This window comes from Erythranthe guttata, chromosome 14 (assembly GCF_056151865.1).
Source record: "Erythranthe guttata isolate IM_541 chromosome 14, IM_541, whole genome shotgun sequence".
Lineage (NCBI taxonomy): Eukaryota > Viridiplantae > Streptophyta > Magnoliopsida > Lamiales > Phrymaceae > Erythranthe > Erythranthe guttata.
The window spans coordinates 2,602,681-2,618,454 of record NC_142546.1 but is presented as its reverse complement, the minus strand read 5'-3'; the positions used below and the strand labels follow the sequence as shown (position 1 = coordinate 2,618,454).

Below are 15,774 nucleotides of genomic sequence, written 5' to 3'. Positions count from 1 at the left end.
AAGACTTTTGCCCACACCCAAAGTCCAATCTTAATTAGTGAAACCCCCCTCAACAACTTTGATAAGACGAAACTACCCTTATCAGTAGTTTTTAAAATAATTGCAATATTTATTTTCCATAACCGTCTCACGTGATTGTAGGATTGCATTAATTCTCTCCATATCTCTCTCTTTCATTCTCTCTCTCTTTCTCACGCAACTTCTTTTTTTTTTTTTTTTTTCTTCCTCAGCTCGCCAATGGACACTACTCAGCCGCACACGGCGCCGGCGCCGGGTTTGATTCTCCTTCCGAAGAGCGAACGAAAAAAAAGGAGAAAAATCAAGTTTTTGAGATGCAACAGTTTTCGTGCAGAGGCCAGATCGGAAGATCTAACCATCGGATCGGGTTGATATTTTTACACATGATTCGTAACACATAAATATAACTTATGAACGGTGGAGATCGGAATCAGACTTCTCTAAATATAGATCGGATCTTAAAACTCGTTGCTGGTTTTTGTTACTGAATAATTCATGGCAGCTAGATTGGACGCGTTTTTTGTACAATTGACCGTTGGATGTGGCCTAAATTTGGATAGAGTATTCAGAGTATATATTTTTATATACTGTACGGAGGAGATTGAATTTGGTGCCCCCTAGCTCCAGATATAAATTGTGAAAGTATCACAATTCGGTAGTCACATTGTAGTCACATTCTCATGTTTTTTTTGGTAGTGCTGCTCATCATGTCGTCAACCTTTGTTAAAGTATGGAGGGTCGTTAGGGATGAAGATATGCCAGGGTGATTTTGTGTATGAAGACCTCGCCCTCTGTCTCGTTATTTTTCTATCTTTATTTATGTATTTTTCGATTTTTTTTCCAAATCTGAACAGCAATAGTAACATGACTTTAGCCATATTCGAATATGACTATAGTCATATTTAATGTATTTTTCGAATATGACTATTCAAGTTGACGTCTAATAACAAGATTCAAATTGTGATTTTTTGTGTGGATGTTGATTGAATTGTTTTCGTAAATAATAGGGAATCTTCGTTGTTTTATATGATTTGGTTATTTATATGATTTGGTAAACATGACTATGCCATATAATCGGAACTTTTAAGTTCAAAATGTAAAAAAGCAACAATATAAAGAAAGAATAAGACTACAGTTTATAGTCACATATAGTCATATTCAACCATAGTCATATTCGGCGTTGCAAACCTGTCGAGAGAAAAATTTCAATTTTTTGTTTGAAAAAAGTTTTAAAAAAATTTAAAATAATATTTTTATTAAAAAATATTAAAATTAAAAATAAATTCAAAATGACTGAATAAAGTCCAAAAATAATATAAAAATAAAAAATAATAATAAAAAAATCCGATTATTATTTTATTTTATTTTTTTGATTTCGTAGCAAGTTTTTAGGAATTTGGAACATATTTTTAGGAATTAAATTGTTATGGAAAGAGAGAAAAAAGGAATAATTGAGATAAATTAGGGAAAATATATAATTAAGCCTAATTAGCGGGATTATGTGCCTCATTAATAGGGATTTCGAAATTACTGGATAATTATAAAAAAAACGTGATACGCTACTAGAGGGGTAAGATTGGAAATAAATATTCTAGGGGGTTTTCACAAAGAAAGAATTATGGTATGGACATATCACTAGTTTACTAAACGAGGGGTGTATTGCTAATGACCCCTAATAATAATAAGGGTTTATTAGGGATAACCCCCTTGTTCATATTTTCTAATGAGGTAGATCCAATTTTTTTTTCCCCCTTTTTGAGATAGACCCAATTTTGCCAACTTGGCAAAATATATTATATAATTTTCCTTTAATACCCCTGTTTTATTTTTAAACGGCATTTATTTCCTTTACTACGTGATTTGAGATTTGCTGATACGTTGCCTAAAATCACGGAATAAAATTACGTGAGATCATTGGCCGTTATATCAAATCGTGTACAATATTTTTCGAAGGTTCTCTTCAGCGTTCCAGCGGTTTTTTATCGTCTTTGAAGATTTCTGCACCGTCGTTGAAATAGGATCGAATTTGAGCGTTCGTTGTTGGACGTTGTTAACCGGGTATGAATGCGTTATTCGTTTTTATTTTTCGCTCAATGTCTAGGATTGTCGATTATGGTGGTTAGAAATTTTTAAGAGTTGTGTTGATACTTGATTCTATTAAGTAGAACGTTTTTTAACAAAGTTATTCCGTCATATATACATCGTTATTTTTGGCGGATGATGTTTGTTTGGAAGATGATTGACATAGTTAGATGAGGATGGTTCACGCATATCGGACCAGAGTTGTTTTATATGAACATCGTAGTTGGTTTACGAATTAATTGAAATAACTGTCCGCTGTCGTGGAGTTCATGAGTCTGATCCCGGTCGATAGTTAGTTTATTTGTTTATAACAGCGGATTTTAGGACGCTGGGTAGTACATTAAAATATATTTCGTAGTATTTTTAAGTTATCGTATGAATTTTGCATTTTAAGTTTATTTTTGACCATATTAATATATTTTTTAGTATTCTGCATTTTTAATGTCGTATCATATTAATATATACATCGTTATTTTTGGCGGATGATGTTTGTTTGGAAGAGGATTGACAGAGTTAGTAGAGGATGGTTCACGCAGATCGGACCAGAGTTGTTTTATATAAGCTTCGTAGTTGGTTTATGCAATAATCGGAATAATTGTCCGCTGTGGTCGAGTTCATGTTTTTGATCCCGACCGATAGTTGGTTTATTTGTTTATAACAGCCGATTTAAGTGTGCTGGGTAGTACATTAAAATATAGTTCGTAGTCTTTTTTAAATTAGCGTATGGATTTTGCATTTTAAGTTTATTTTTGATGATATTAATGTATTGTCATTCAAATGTATTTGCAGTCTATTTAATCATTTTTTAGTATTCTGCATTTTTAATTTTGTTTCATGATTTTAGGTTTTTTCGATGGCGAATTTCGTACGGATTTTGTTGAGGTTTGGTGGGTTGGTTGCTATAAAGAGGTGTTTACGATGTAATGGCTCGGTAACTTCGGTTAAGTTTTAAACCGTTGTAATACAGTAGTATATTATTATGAATATCGTATGATACTACCATTATCATTTTATTATACTATTATGAGATTATTAATGTACTAGAGTTTTAACTCGACATATTGGTTTGATTGTGTTATAATGTGTTTTATGTATTTTATCAAAACCCTAGATTGAAATTATGAGATTATTAATGTACTATTTTATTGGTTATGTTGGAATACTTTACGTTGGTGTTGTTCTCAATGTTCTTGTCATTTCACTGGTATATTGTTTGTAACACAATTCATATCACTACTATAACCGTAATATACTATCATAGCAGATCAATGTACTATATTGAAATTATTAATATACTATGTGGTTGAATACTACGGGATCCATAGTCGATTATCGAGATACATAGTCGAATTAGATCAATAAGATAGTCTATTACATGATATAAGGAAAATTACCCTAATTGATTAGTATTTCAAACAAACATATTATTCAGTTTCCATATATATTATTATTTTTCATATATATTATTATTTACCTTAATCGTTTTCATATAATAAGGAAAATTACCCTAATTGATTAGTATTTCAAACAAACATATTATTCAGTTTCCATATATATTATTATTTTTCCAATAGTCAATTAACTAAACCCATAGTCGAATTAGATACATGGAATAGTCTATTAAAAGATATGAGATAGTCTATTAATTTTAAAACACAAATCCGCCGCCGTCACTTCTCAAATCTAGGGTTTTGATGATTCTTCGGCCCATAGTCGATTAACGAGATCCATAGTAAAATTATACCAGTGGGATAGTCTATTAAATGATATGGGATAGTATATTAATACAGATGTAATTCGACTATGCATCTCGTTAATCAACTATGGGCCGAAGAATTATCAAAACCCTAGATTTGAGTAATCCTAGATTTGAGTACCCCTAGATTGGAGCAGTGACGGCGACGGCGACGGCGGCGACCAACGACGATACCACTTCTGGTGGATGTCCTGCCCATCAATTGTTGCAATATCACTGATTTAGTGCTCGAATTCGGTATGCGATTATAACAGATCTGCAATTACACAAACGTGATAGTCGATTTAGCCAAAACATATCAACAAATCGATGGATGATAGCGATTCAGCGAGTGGCGACGATGTACCTACGACAGCTTGCTCGGAGTGCACGAAAATCGTCGCTTCACGGCAGTGCATACATCTTCCCCTTTCAATCGGCCGTACCGGAAAGTTGTTCTGGGAGGTTTTGCAGTTTATTCGATAGTGGGTTTGGGATGATAGTGATTTAACGGGAAAATAAGAAGGGATTTTATTTTATTTCAAAGGTAAAGTAACGGGTTTTGTGAGATTTGATTGAGGGTAATTATGTAATTATGAAAAGTTTGGGCTGTTATCAAAATGGCAAATATAAATTTGGGTCTACCCCTATTATTTGAATGTTTAAGGGGGTTATATCTAATAGACCCTAATAATAATAAATTAATATTAACCGTTGTGAAATTGGTGGCTATAAAAATGCGGAGGATAAGATTCTTCTTCTTCCGTGTTTGGTTTTACTATATTTAGAAAATACTCCTGCGCTAGTCTGTATGTATGTATAGGCTGTGAGGAGTAGTACTATTGCATCACAGTGAAGGCAAGTGTGTATCTATTCTGTATCTATAATCTGTATACAGAGAGAGATATGTCGAGCGCCATAGTTAACGGGATGGCCGGCGCCGGCGGAGGTATCATCGCCCAGATAATTACATACCCTCTCCAAACGGTACCGTTTCATCAATTTTAAATCCCTAGTACCGATTTTGCTCCTTTGTTTGTTAATTAGCCGTCAAATTCTCCGTCACCTGATGCAGGTGAACACACGGCAGCAAACAGAGAGAGTTGCTAAGGACTCAATTCAATCTCCTGCTGGGAGTACGTTTGTTCACATTTTTCAGGTGGCTCTAATCGATCAAAACCCCCATAGCTTTTTTCATTTATTTATTTGTTTTATTTATTGATTTTAGAGTTGAATTTGTTGGTGGATCGTTTAACCGATTGCAGTTTGACAGGTGATTAGAAATGAAGGATTTGGAGGGCTTTACAGCGGCCTCAAGCCTTCTCTGCTCGGCACCGCCGCTTCTCAGGTGGCATTTTCTTCGTCTTCATTCCTTTTAGTGATTATGTATTTGTAATTTTTGCCTTGTACATTGGTATAGCGCTCACTTAGAGCTCCGTGGATTGTCGAACTGATTTGATTGACGTGAGTTCAAAACCGATTCTCTTAGGCTTTGTTTAGTTTCAAAAATTGGATTTAGGATTTGGAGCGGAGGTTTTCAAAACCATAACAAATTGATCGAACTTGTTTGTATGAATTCAGTTTTTAACGAACTTTAAATCCTTAGCTCTCTTTTTAAGTTAATTTTTGAGCCATTGTGGTGGATTTCAAATTCATCCCATTTGAAATCATTTCCCCAAATTCTCCCCTCAAATCCTTTCATCGTAAAGCAACCTTAGATTTCATGACCATTGGACCAATAAATCCAACATTGAAATGTAGTCTACGGGAACCTATTTTGTGGATGTTTTCTTGTGCTATAGCTTGGCATCATCTATAATATGTTAATACTCTCCTTTGTGAAGCTGCCAGGGTATCTACTATTCCTTCTACCAGGCTTTCAAAAACAAGGCTGAGGCTATTGCTAGGGAAAATAAAAGAAAAGGAAAAGGTGATGGTTCTCCAGGAATGCTCTCTTGGCTTGTCGTAGCTGCTCTTGCTGGGTATTCTTTCTATTTTACTAGTAAAAAATATGCATGTTTCACGTATAAAGTCGGTGACTACAATTGAACACTTCAAATGGTAGAATATAATGAAGAATGCATTTCATTAACTTGATTTTCATTAGTAATTAATTAACGATTTCAATTCCGAAATTCTTTTTTATCAATGCTCTAATTATATTCTAAATAAATATCCTTCTGCTATTGATGTCTGATGGTCGTCATAATCTGTGGAAAAAGTAAGAAAGTCTTTTAGCTACTCATTTATTTATAATAGTAGATATTTGGTTGCACTATGTTGCCATTGGCATGGTCCCGTGATTTTTTGACTCTTATCTGAATGTAAGTTCTTGTTGCAGGTCAGTAAATGTACTGCTGACGAACCCTATATGGGTTCTTGTGACTCGTATGCAGGTAATACACTTCTGCTTAACCACAAGAAACATTGTTCATGCTGTAGAAGAACTTTCAAGAATTAATTTCCATTTTCTGTAGGTTGATTTTTCGTTGGTTATAAAATTTCCAACATATATTGCTCACAATGTAAGAAAAACGAGTAGTGGACTGCTGAATTAATTTTTAGAGTGCCAATATCTCCTGGAAACAATGAGTTGTATTAATAGCCAATTGCAACGGGTATGCAAAGCGCTTATACGACAGAACATGAAAAATCTACATTCAAAACTGCTTCGACTATTCAGAAGTTACATTTACCCCCTTATAGTGGGTACTTGTGGTTGAGCCAGAAGGCCATTATCATCGGCAATATTATGGATAAAGGTTAGGGCGGAAAAAAGACAATGTTATGCTAGTGATATTGATTTTAATTTTCCAAGCTTGGGGATTACTGCAATGTGGCTTGAGATCGACCATGCAGTGTACTCTAACCGTTATTTTATTAAACATCTGCCTATAATCACAAGCTATTTATAGCAAGCTGAGAAACGTGAGTATAACTGAACACTCTCTGATCTCAATCAAGCAAATTAATTTCTTCTTACTTCTTTCGTTCTTGCAGTAATTGGAAATATTTGTCAATACAAATTAACTGTAATGTGCTAATACCATCTCTACTTGGATAGTCTTAAATGACATAATGAATTATGAGTTTTTGTTGCCTTGACATTTATTTTAACTTTCAGACTCATACTCAAGCAGAAAAAAAGATAACGGAGGCAAAAAGGGAAGCTCTATTGAAGGCAGCTTCAGAAAATTTCTTATCACAATCTTCTTTGTCGGATCAATTGGCTGCACTTGATTCGATGAAGCCACGTCCCTATGGAACGTTTCAAGCGGTGAACATTACTAACCTCATTCTTCTTTGTTCATTGCTATAACATATTTGTACAGAGTTCTTGTTTCTTCTTTTTTCTCTGTCAATGTCACTTGAACATAACTGATTCATTTATGTTAGGATATAATTTCTTGATTATGAAGCTAAGCACCCGTAGTGGCTTAAATAATCGGAAAAGTACCTATAGAAATCCCACTAGATACTACTTTTCGTATCATTATATATTTTACGATTTTGCCGTCTCTGTTAATGAAACCTCTATTTGGATATATTTAGTAGGCATGCGAGGTTTATAATGAATCTGGAATTGCTGGATTCTGGAAAGGCATCATTCCTACACTAATAATGGTATTCCTACATTTTAGTTTTTTTAAGAAAATTAAGTTTTACTGGTCGGTAGATTCCTGGTAACATTGTTCAGTTTTGCGCATGCTAGGTGTGCAATCCATCAATTCAGTTCATGATCTACGAGAGTTTGTTGAAGCGTCTGCGGTCCAAGCGATCTGCTAACAAACAAGGTTCAGTGAATGTGACGGCTTTGGAGGTATATCTGCTGAGGTGGCATGCAATTTATCCTAGTTCTGGAACCTATTTCCTTTTTCTTTACCACTTCATGTTTTTGTACCTTGGTTAGAAAGAAGTTGCATTCATTTCCCGACAAGAGAATACACTCTTAAAATTATTACTCTACCTTCATGTGAACAGTTTTTCTTAGTGGGGGCAGTGGCAAAACTTGGAGCAACCGTTTGTACATACCCTCTGCTGGTTGTTAAGGTAAAGTCATTCATTTTTAGTTGTCTATGAAACTATTCTTAAATCTTTAGCAGTTTGCTAGCTAATTTTATTCTTGCATGCAAATAGTGTGACATCTATGGCTGTTGAAGTGACTGGAATATTCACTTAGGAATTGCTGACAGAACTGTATTCAAGTTTTTTTTTTAGTTACTATTTTTATTATTGTTGTTATTTGTTTGGCATGTAGATCTGTAATTATTGAGTACTTCATCTAGTAACATTCAATCGATATGTAATACCAGTAGATAACTGAACTTTACGAAAACGATCCGACTGAAAGTGGAGTGATGGTATTTGTGAAAACGATATGTAATATCACTAGATAGCTGCTTTGGACGAATAAAATTTACTTAAAAGAAAAAGTATGATATTTATGTGTAATGATGTTGCATATGATTACAGCAACATAATATTCCTGCTTGTTTAACCTTTTCCTGTCAATAAACGTGTAAGTATGGTTATTTATGCAGTCGAGACTTCAAGCGAAGCAGGAGATTGGTGGAAATACCTCACTACGATATTCAGGTTTGTAAATATATTTGCCGACAATATATATGGTAATATCTGTTGGTCTAGATCATTCTTTTGCATTATTACCAAACATGTCCTATATGTAGTTTGTATACACCGAAAATTATTAATCGTGTTTAAGAAACATAAAAGTTTCTACAGTTGGTGTTTAAAATTGTTGATTAGGTTTGTGATAAGCACAGGCACACTGGATGCCATCGTCAAGATGATCCGATATGAAGGGCTGAGAAGCTTCTACAAAGGGATGAGCACAAAGATTGTACAGAGTGTTTTCGCTGCATCTGTACTTTTCATGGTGAAGGAGGAGCTTGTCAAGACTTACGCTCTACTCTCTAACAAAAGACCGAAAAATCTTCTCAAGACTCTTAAATGAAGATCTATGCTTAAGTTCCAATACAAGGTCATTCTCAACTTTTTTTCTTTTGGTCCTTCAATTTCGTCGATTTTGAGCAATATCTTGTTCTATTATCTTATCCGGTCGAACTCTACTGGTGAGATATTTCCTAGGTTGTTGCCACTTGTCCAGGCCTGGTTTAAATTCGAAACATTGTGGAGGATTTCAGCACTTCATAACTTAGACTGCCCTTCTCAGATATCTCAAACGCGAGACTTGCAAACGGATAAGGAACTCAGACAATACGGAACTTTTAGTTATAGATATCTCGTGTCGAGACTTTGTTAGTGGCAATTAAAATTGTTTGAACATTATACGATTTGAAGTGTATGTTTCGTAATTGCACTGTGGGAGCAGGAGCAGAAGTTTGTAATACGAATGTATGAAAATTCCAAGTCAGAACTATACACTTGGCCCGGATTTTAACTGTGCGAAATGGATTTGGTTAGGGTTCTGTTTATTTTCTGAAAGAAGTATTGTACAACTGTAACATGTTATATAGAAATATTCTCTCTGAAATTTTAACAGGGTTATTATGAATGTTTTAAAATTGTGATAATAATATAAACAAGATTGAGATATCAAATAAATGCAAAAGTAACAATTATTAAATATGTTTTCCGTACATTCAGTATATAATTAGTCGACATTTATTTATACGTTTCGATGCAACAACAAAATGTAGTAAAACAAATTTAGTGCCAGAATAATGTCACAATATACTTCTTTCGTATTCACTTTCCAAATCGATAATAAATGTATCAGAGAAGACGTGTGGTAAAAAAAAATAAAGAACCACTTACATGAGAATATATATTAGATAAAAAGTTAGAAACTTGGAGAAGAAACTGCTGGTGGCTCCCGGAGAACTTGCTGCAGTAAGCGGGCAGCAAGACGTTGAGTAATTCCACCGACCACACGTCCGCCCAGAACTCGTGCTTCAGGTTCTTGCAGTACCTGCTTACTTATAAATTTAGTACATTTCAATAATTGCATATTAAAAAAAAGTAAAAAAAACATCTTCTTTACGTCATTCTACATCGGTGAAAAATGACTCACTGATACTATATGAAATGGATCATGCGAAGAAGCGGAAGAACTAGACATATTCTTACCTGCAGTATAGGCAGAAAAATACTAGGATCGAAGCTCTCCGAGGATCGTAGAAGTTCCCATATTCTTAATACTTGTGCCCTAAGCTCCAACATGCTTTCCTGTTCAGCTGACTTCATTACCAACGGACCAGGTGCATTGACATCTGGGATGAATGTCCGTAGAAAACCAGGAATTAAGTTGTACGATTCAACCACCGAGCCCAGGATAATAGCTTCAGTTATGCAGACAGCTTCTTTAATTACTAAAGCCCTCAAGTCTTCACCGTCTGGACCCAACAATAGTTTCAGGACAGGTTGTAAGGCGTCTTTTGCATTGAAGTCCCTGTCTTGTTTCCCCTGGACTAGCAAGTTTTCAAGTCTATTCCACCTGTATAAAACAATTTATCGAAGCTTCTAAATTCAGTCAATTGCACAGGAGAAATAAATCGTCAAAGCCAACAGTAACGAAATAATTCAGTTTGTCACATGCCTGAATCTGCCATCCTTGAAAAGCAGCTCGATGAGAGCATCTCTTAGATATGGATTAGGATCGGTAAGAAGCCTTTTAGCGAAATATGGATATGATGCAGCCAGAACCTTGAAATTAGGGTCGGCGTACAGAGCTAAACCTTCTAGAACAGTGAGAGACCTTAAAATCAAGGCATAGTATGCAGGCACTGCAAGAATTAAGTAACAAACATTAGACACAATGTCGAAGGAAATTTAATTCACATAACCTACTAAAAGATTAACTAATTATGCAATCAAGGCATAGTATGCAGGCACTGCAACAATTAAGTAACGAACATTACACACAATGTCGAAGGAAATTTAATTCACATAACCTACTAAAAGATTAACTAATTGCATAAGAAGTATCAAGAATTGCCGAGGCTACCACAGATTGTCTGACATAAATACAGCAGAAACTGGCAAAATCGATGATAGGAACTCAGTCTCCTATTTTACATAAGAAAGCTGCTTGAATAATATTCACTAGGATGACATATGTTGCTCAGGATATTGGTAATATCAGACTAAGGGAATCAAAAGTAGGCTTCAAACAGCTGCAAGGCTCGAATAAGTAAAAAAGAATATAGTGTAACATGAAACCCAATCTCATTCTTCAGTTTATCTATCACTTCTGGATTATGAACCTATTGATGCCATGATTTCCCTCCAAAAGCCTAAATTTAGACATCCATTTGACTCTTACCGGGAATCCAACCAATCAAATCAATCTTAGTCAATTTTCTACTAGCTTTTGTCTTCAGGGACTTGGCACTGCAATTATTTCTTATCCTCGTAACTCAACAACTTGTTAACCATTAGAACTTAACTTTATTCTCGGGCAATGCTGACCAAGAAAGCTGCTTCTACATCATATTGGCCCCACTTTTCTCCCCAGTTTTCCTATTTCTAACCTTCTTGCAGTATTTTATTTACGAGGTTCCCAGTCAAACATCAAAAAAAAATAGCCAGCAGTAGATATTTTCAAACAAACTAGTCATCTCAAGTGCTTTCAGCATAAATTGATGTTAAGGAAAATAGGTGCTTACCATTAAATGGATATTCGTACAAAACGGCACCCAAACCATCCACAATAGTTTTAAAGTTGAGCTCACTCACGGTCGAACTCAGTGCATTGTCAAAGAAGCCCCTAAGAGCTGGCACTATGGGAGTTACATCTACATCAGGAGACAAAAAGTCCAAAGCATAGTAATCACGGGCCATGGCTTCATAGTCCCGATTAACCATATGTACAACATGACCAATTATCGCAGATCTCGCTTGTTCAGGAGTTTCACTCATCATTCCAAAATCAAGAAAAGCAAGCTTTCCATCAGGTGTTGCCAATAGATTCCCTGGATGAGGATCTGCGTGGAAATACCCATACTCAAGCAGCTGCCTAAGACTGCACTGTATGCCAGTATTCACCAGCTCCAAAAGATTGAGCCCTTGCCTTTCAATGGCCTCTTGCTCGTTTAATTTAACACCTTCAACCCATTCCATAGTTAGCACTTTTCCACTCGTGTAGTCCCAGAAAATATCCGGGACAAGGACATCTTCTTTGTCTGCGTACAATTTTTTAAATCTCCTTGCATTCTTCCCTTCCTGCATAGACCTGTCAAACTTATCATTCAAAACTACTAGATTTCTAGTTCACACGACACAATGCAGAATAATGTAGAAAGCTAACCTGGACATAATTGAGCTCCTGATAAACTCTTCGAGCGAATTCATCAACAAGAGCAACAACATCACTCGAGATGAAGTCGACGTATTTATTTATGAGAAAACCTAACCCTCTTATTAGGTAAAAATCCAGCCCGATAGCTTCTTCGATACCAGGTCTTTGCACCTTTACAGCAACAATCTGCCCAGAGTACTTCAACTGCGCTTTGTAAACTTGACCTAAACTCGCAGCAGCGATAGGAGACGAAGATATTGACGAGTAAACAGAGTCGAGTGAATATCCCAACTCTTTCTCAATACATGCAAATGCTTCTGCATCCGGAAATGTTGGCAAAGCATCCTAATCCGACAAAATAATTAAAGAACATTAATGTAATATTTAATCTCAACCGAACAATATAAATAGACAACTGAAATAGGAGGTATCCATCAAGTATCACATAAATATACATGAACACCAACAAATATCAAACTGATAATGGTTCTAACAGTGACCACAAAAATTCGGGACCAGACTGATAAATGATAATTTTGCGTGTGTGTGTGTGTTTTCGTCATATTCAATTTCCTATATCAAATTCATTAAATCCACCACAATTAAGTGCGGGAAACAAGATGAATTAGGGAAAAGAAAAGTTGGAAACGAACCTGCAACACAGAAAGTTCATCAAGGTATAGGGGTGGGCATAAATCAGGCCTGGTGGACAAACCCTGGCCAATTTTGACAAAAGTAGGCCCTAATCTAGTGAACGTCTTCCTCAATTGAATTGCCCTAAGTCTCTGGTTCTGATCGATCTGGCCTTTGACTTGGTCGAGCCACAAATTGATTGCAAACGAGCCAAGTCCGGCGAGTATCTCGAACGCTCTCCGCACCACCTTGATTGGCCGCGAACCGTATTTAGTGACCAGAAGTTCAGGCGTGTACACGGAAGCATCGGCGGCGCGTGTCATCGCCGTGGCTTCTGCTTGCATATCATCAGCCCGGTCTCTCAGAGCCGACGCGGAGGACAATTCCCTAACTCGCAACACAGGTACACCGGAGCTGCCGTCATCACCACCGCCGCCGCCTCCGCCTCTGAGTGATGGAACGGGTATCGGCTTCGCCTCCACCAGCGCCGCGCGAGGCGGAGGTAGCTTCCACCTCCGCCTCCCCTGGCCGGAACTCGCCGCGCAAAGGCAGCAAGGGACTGAAATTACGGCGGTACTCATCGGCGACTGATATTTTTTTCCCAAACTGTGGAAAAAAAATGTCAGATTTTATTTTAGGAAATTAAAATAAATGAATTTTTTGTTATCAGTTAGTTGACAGCAGCCATTGATTTTATATATATATATATATATATATTTATTTAGAAAGTAATTAATTTATAATTTTAATTTAATTAAATGTTTCTGGTTGAAAATAGAGTGACCTTACGTAGAGCGTAACGTGTTCAAACGGACCACGCAGGTATTCCACGTGGTCCTATCCGAACCCCCCAAAATTGGTCAAACAAATTATCGTGATTCAAAATTTCTTCGTACCTTGGTATATTAAACATTAAATCACCAACAGCAAAATTGAGCTAAATTACCCCTAAATTAAAAGAGGGTAAATTATACCTAGATCCCTAAAGTATGGTAAAATAACTTTAAGGTCCTTATAGTATCGGTAATTACAATCAATGTTGAAACATTGTTAGAAACTCTAACGAAATGATACATTGGATAAATTATTCCGTTAGGATTCCAACCGACTATTAGTTTTAGGCAGTGGTGGAGACTATAGAGCTAGTGGGTGACATACTCTCCTTATATTTCTTAAATTCTTATTACTTTATAAAACAATTATAAATTTTTATCTATGGTAGCATTAACGACCCCGCGAGAAACAAATATAGTGCAAATTGGTCCCCTGGACATGAAATATTGTTTTTCGTAACTGTTTTAGGGTGTGAATGTAATTATCAATACCACAGGGACCAAGTTATTTAGCATATTTCAGGGATGTAAATGTAATTTACCCATCAAAAGAAAAGAAATACAAAATTTATGCATAAAAGTAATTAGAGCAATCCTAAATAAGCCTAATAATATTTTTTTTTCTCTTATAATTATCAAATTATTTTTCTTATCTCAATGGAACGATTTTCCACTTTATTTGTTAATGTCATCTTTATAATTATATTGTTAATTAATGTTTACTTTATTAATTGCTTCGTTTTTATAAAATCAATTCCATATTATGCCAATTAAGTTTATATAATCTTTTGTGGAGTGAATTAGTATAGTCAGATGTGCATGAATGTTGATGTTGGTACTATAATTTATTATCGCTATTAAATTTTATTATAATAGAATAATATATTTTTTATTATAATTTTAACTGTCATGTAATAAAATTATTCATTTTTTTATTTTTAAAATGCTATTTCGTACTTCAAGCGAGGGAAATATATATTAGTTACTCTTTAAAGTATCTCGATTACAAAACACACCTACTTTATTTGTAAAATAAAAATTACATTGAACTCATTTAAACTAACATTAATTCAAACTTTTTATAGAAATCATGAAATATCTAAAATAACTATAAGAATAAATAAATTTACCAAAACATTTGATTACTAAATCACATGGTGATTTAATAACTATCCTAGCCCAGAATTGGTCAAACAAGTAACATGATGCAAATTTTCTTCGTACCTGATCTACTTTCTATTCTATATTTGTTATAAATAATTAAAAATACAAATAAAATTCGACAATAGTTAGGTATAGTTGGTCACAATATATAAATATAGGATAACTTGCAACCACCTTTTAAATGTAAAAACTATTTACGATAAAACTCTTCATATTTAAAATTACATTTAACCCCTTACAATTTGTAAATTTTTTACATCTAGCCTCCCTATAAAAGGATGTTAATGTAAAAAATCTGAAAATTGTGGGAATTGATGTAATTGTAAAAAAATAAGGGGTTTTCGTAAATAAACCTTACCTCACGAGACGATTGTAATTTACCCTATAAATTTAATAGTCCGTTGGAACTCTAACGGAATAATTTATCCAATGTATTATCCCATTGAGTTTCTAACAAAGTTCCAGGTGGTGACTGTAATTACTGGTATTATAGGGACCTTAAAGTTAATTTAGCATACATCATGGATGTAAATATAATTTACCCTAAAATTAATGAAATTGGACCATTAATTTAAGTATACATGGATTGGGCTTTGGATCAATTAATGGCTCAATTTAAAAATATTAGTAGGTATATTCGGTTGGCCCAGTTACATATATCACAAGAGTTTGTGGTCTATTGTATTTGACAATTTGTCATTAACATTCTTCTCCATCATTTTTAATGAATAATATGTTCCTTTTTATTTCATTTTATAATTCACATTAGTTCAAATATAATTAGGAAAATATTAAAATTAAACTTTTATACTAAATAACAAAATTATTATTTTTGTAAAACACAAAACGCTTTTATTTTTAGTTTTTACTAAATGCTCAAGCTCATATATAAACTAGCCTCATTACTATAAGTTCAAACTTGTCTTATATATTTTTCCGGGCTTCGGGTGTATATCGAGCTTGTACCAAACAATATATAACATTACATACTTTTCAATTTTGCAGCCGAGCGTTTAAAAAAAAATCAA

At 34.7% G+C, this 15,774-nt stretch overlaps 2 protein-coding genes across 3 annotated transcripts; one reads left to right on the top strand and one right to left on the bottom strand.

Moving 5' to 3' along the window:
- The first annotated feature begins 4,568 nt into the window (after positions 1-4,568).
- LOC105963212 (peroxisomal nicotinamide adenine dinucleotide carrier) lies at positions 4,569-9,291 on the top strand. 2 transcript variants are annotated; one of them, XM_088814571.1, is made up of 11 exons: positions 4,569-4,822; positions 4,911-4,994; positions 5,109-5,183; positions 5,687-5,817; positions 6,177-6,231; positions 6,960-7,112; positions 7,391-7,459; positions 7,548-7,655; positions 7,817-7,885; positions 8,377-8,431; positions 8,620-9,291. In XM_088814571.1, exons 1-11 carry the CDS (start codon positions 4,742-4,744, stop codon positions 8,808-8,810), a joined length of 1,071 nt encoding a protein of 356 aa, XP_088670697.1. In that variant the 5' UTR covers positions 4,569-4,741; the 3' UTR covers positions 8,811-9,291. The 2 variants fall into 2 exon arrangements, with proteins under 2 accessions (XP_088670697.1, XP_088670698.1); XM_088814572.1 differs by having other exon boundaries at positions 4,667-4,822; positions 5,680-5,817.
- A 222-nt stretch (positions 9,292-9,513) lies between these two features.
- LOC105963210 (Protein kinase superfamily protein) lies at positions 9,514-13,456 on the bottom strand. The gene is made up of 6 exons (XM_012987594.2): positions 12,770-13,456; positions 12,126-12,461; positions 11,485-12,040; positions 10,416-10,602; positions 9,947-10,313; positions 9,514-9,788 (listed from the first exon to the last, which is right to left on the bottom strand). The coding sequence occupies exons 1-6, from the start codon at positions 13,328-13,330 to the stop codon at positions 9,660-9,662; spliced, it is 2,136 nt and encodes a 711-aa protein (XP_012843048.2). The 5' UTR covers positions 13,331-13,456; the 3' UTR covers positions 9,514-9,659.
- Positions 13,457-15,774: the final 2,318 nt, after the last annotated feature.